We start from the raw sequence: 3,580 nt of genomic DNA, 5'->3' as shown, positions 1-3,580 counted from the left end.
GCAGCATGTTGATGATGTACGTGATGCTATGCTGATGCTGGTGGTGGTGGGGGGACGATGACGATGATGACGATGATGACGGTGATGATCTTCATCGCGGCGACGTGCCGGATCGCGTCGCGGTACATGCTCTCGGCGCCTCCGACTCCGCCACGAGGGTGTGTGTGTGTGTTTGTGCTGTCGGTGGAGAGGTGTATGCTACGAGTGGAGGGGCGCAGGCGCTCACGAGCAGCGTCGATGCACCTGCGAGGGAAGGATCGGGGGAAGATATCCCGGGTAATCTCCCTCGCTGATTGCAAGAGTGCTCTCTCTGATTGCAGCACTCGCCGGGCCATCAAGAGCGCTCTCTCTGCTCGAGAGCGTCTTCGGAAGAGAAAGGGGGGCTCGGGGGGAAGGGGGGTCAAGAGGGCCGCACCTACTCACAGCGGACGCAGCTTGAGGCCCAGCACGCAAGAGGCCGCGGCGATCCCCTTCGCCCACGTTGTTTTGGATCTGCGAGCGCGCGGGCGACGGCTCGCGAGCGTCAGAGCCAAAATGGGATGCGCATGGTGCGGGCTCGTGCGGGGCAAGGGTGGAGAAGGGGCCGCAGTGGGCGCGTCTCGCGGCTCCACGATGGCAACGGCCGCAGCTGCGAGCGGAGCCGGTGCGAGGCTAGGAGGCGCAGCGCGGGGGGCCAGCGAGCGCGTCGTATGGCGGGAGCGGTGCGGGAGCGGCGGGTTTCGCGAGCAGCAGGCGTCGCGGGGGTACTGGGCGTGCAGCTCGCGGCGCCCATTGGTGGCGTGGTGCGGCGGGGCGAGCGCGAGAGGGAGCGGAAGGTGCTGAAAAACCTTCAGCACAGAGGTTCCTGCCCAGAGTATATCGCATTCCCACCCAGTGTGTGTGTGCTGTGAAAGCGCCGTCGCAACTGCCATGTCGGCAGGTTGTAGATCTAGGCTGGTGCTCTCGCCCCGCTGGCGGCGCGGACCGGTGCCGCGGCTCCGAGCCCTCCTGTGGGCCCGCGGCGGCTCGATTGATTTTGGTACTACCAGTATTTGGGGGGACATTCTGAGAGAGAGAGAGAGAGAGAGAGAGAGAGAGAGAGAGAGAGAGAGAGAGAGAGAGAGAGAGAGAGAGAGAGAGAGAAGTTTTGTCTTGAAAATTCTCCATAAACTGTCATGTGAGAGTGTTAGAGTTGTTTTTTGACTTGTTTGGTATTGAGCAAGAGCGCAGGCGGTCTGTGTGAGTGAGTATTCTTGATACGAAACCACGACGACACACACCAATCGACTCGTATCGGTTGCCTCCATGAACGGCGGAGCTATTCTCGCGCCCACACCACACCTGCTCCAACGTGGGCACGCCCATAGCTGGGGACACTACTAGGTCACGCATGGCATCAGAAGTTTTATCTCTGGGCCCCGAAAGGCATCTCTAGCAGCGTCGTTGCGCATGCGTCCTCCTGGGCGCATGCGCCTCACATCTCGCCTGAGCATAAGCTCTCGGTGTACACACACACACACACACACACACACACACACACGCAGGCCACACACACACACACACACACACGCAGGCGGTCCGTCACAAATTCAGAAACGTCCGCAGCTCCCGGCGATCTCGCGCCGACGGCCGATAACGGACCTTAGCCGCCTCTAACCTCTCTTTATGGTATTGCATAAAAATCTCAACAAAACAAACAAAATCTCTCTCTCTCCAAACGGGAAACGGCGCGAGAGTTGTGATTCGTGTTGGGTTTCACAAGTCTTAAAAATCTCTCCTATCAAGCATCTCTCACTCACATGCTATCGCCCACCCCCATGGAGGATCTCCCCAGTGAGTGACACACACGAGGATCTCCCCAGTCCCACCTGAAAAACAAGTGAAAAGAACGACTTCGCGCTTCGGCGCCTGAAAAAGTGCTTGACCGTCGAACTCACAGGTTTTGCACCCGCCGCCCCCTCTCCCCGCGATGCGGCGCGTGTTGGCCTTTGCGCGAGCGTGTGCGAGCGTGCCCGGCCACTTCGCCCCCCATCCCGTGCGCTGGAGCGAGACGTGACAGTCATCACCTCGGAGAACGCCGTCGCGCGCCGCAACGCGGCTTCGCCCGCCCGCTCGCGCCGGCCCTCCCGCCGCGCGAGCCGCTCCCCCGCCCGCGTGTGAGTGTCTAATCGACTTGGGTGAGCGCGGCTGGTAGGAACCGTGAGTCTACCCCCTCGTTCCCGGCGGTCTCCGCGGCCTCTTCTCGCGCCAATCGCCGCCGATAAAAGACATGTGCCGCGTGCTCGTTCGCAGCCTCTGGTTTTGGGGCGTCCTTCTACGCCCCACCCGCGCCCTGGCGGCTGGCTGTCGTGCATGCAGAGGAGGACGAGCAGGTGGAGATCATGATGATGGATCCGGTCACGAGCGGCCGGTTCACCGACCAGGACCAGCAGCTGCCTCAGGGGCAGGGCGGCGCTCGTTCGGCGAGTGCGTACTCCAGATCTACAATCACACTCAAACACCCGAGGAACGTTCCTCGGGTTACCCGAGGCGGGGTCATGACGCCGGCGTTCCTCGTGACGGCCCCTTCAAGTACAACTTCCGGAACTGGACGCCCAAGCCCGTGCAAAAAGACGAGCTCTTCTCTGTCGTGCAGACTAATCCTCCGCCGTGTTCACTGGCAGCGCACTGCGATTGGGTTGTCGGCTCGCGCTATGAGCATTGGGGACGACTGCCCGGCTTCACCGTCTGGGGCGACCCGTACACCGTGCCTGGAACCATATTCGTGAACACGGACGAGCTTGAGACCTTCTCAGAGTCGCTGCTGCATTGCATCCCGCGGCGCCATGGCGTGGTGCTCATCACGGGCGACCACGACAAGACGACGCCGTTGCAGACGGACGTTCGTTACCCGCGCGTGCTCAGGTCGAGCACCTGGGCGAACTGGCTCAAAGATGAGCGCATTTTGCACATTTACGTCGAGCATCTCGATGCTGCAGTGGCGAGCAGCAAGGTCAGTCCCATCCCGACCGGGATGAATCCTCGCGATGCTGGGGGCATGTCACTGGCGTCCGCGCCGCGAAAAGTGCGAATCCAATCACTGCCGCTCCGGGTGGTGGAAATCGGGCGGCAGCGAGGCGGGCGGCAGTTCCACGAACGACAGTTTGTCAGAGACTTGTGCAACAGTTGGCGTTGGTGCGACGTGGCCAACACGACTAACGAGGGCTTCAGTGCAGTTGTGCAAAAGTATCCATTCCTGCTCTGCGTTCATGGTGGCGGGATCGACCCAAATCCCAAGCTCTTCTCAGCCATCCTTTCCGGCGCCATCCCGATCATGCGCGATTTTCCGGGTGCCACCATGTACGACGGCTGGCCAGTGGTGCGCGTGAGCAACTGGACCGACATCAACACAAGCATGCTCGCACAGTGGCGCAAGCTCCACGCGCCCGCGTTCGAGGACGAGTGGTTGCGCAATCAGACCCTCGAACGGCTCACGATGCGTCACTGGTGGTCCAAGATTCACCCACCCCCCGGACCTCGACGCCACCAATCGATTTGAGCCGGCCAAGGCGGCCGCGATGCTAATTCCTATGTACTGTACTGTAACGCGATACTGTATAGC

At 61.3% G+C, this 3,580-nt stretch overlaps 1 protein-coding gene across 1 annotated transcript; it reads left to right on the top strand.

Moving 5' to 3' along the window:
* Positions 1–2,139: 2,139 nt before the first annotated feature.
* Positions 2,140–3,580, top strand: EMIHUDRAFT_371922 (hypothetical protein; the record flags this gene model as incomplete). Its single annotated transcript, XM_005761062.1, is given in 3 exon segments — positions 2,140–2,329; positions 2,363–3,542; positions 3,544–3,580. Coding segments are annotated over 2 exon segments (1,210 nt in total), but the record flags the coding sequence as incomplete, so codon positions are not given.

This window comes from Emiliania huxleyi (genome assembly GCF_000372725.1).
Source record: "Emiliania huxleyi CCMP1516 unplaced genomic scaffold EMIHUscaffold_728, whole genome shotgun sequence".
Lineage (NCBI taxonomy): Eukaryota > Haptophyta > Isochrysidales > Noelaerhabdaceae > Emiliania > Emiliania huxleyi.
The sequence above is the reverse complement of the archived record's forward strand: the minus strand, read 5'-3'. Positions and strand labels throughout refer to the sequence as shown.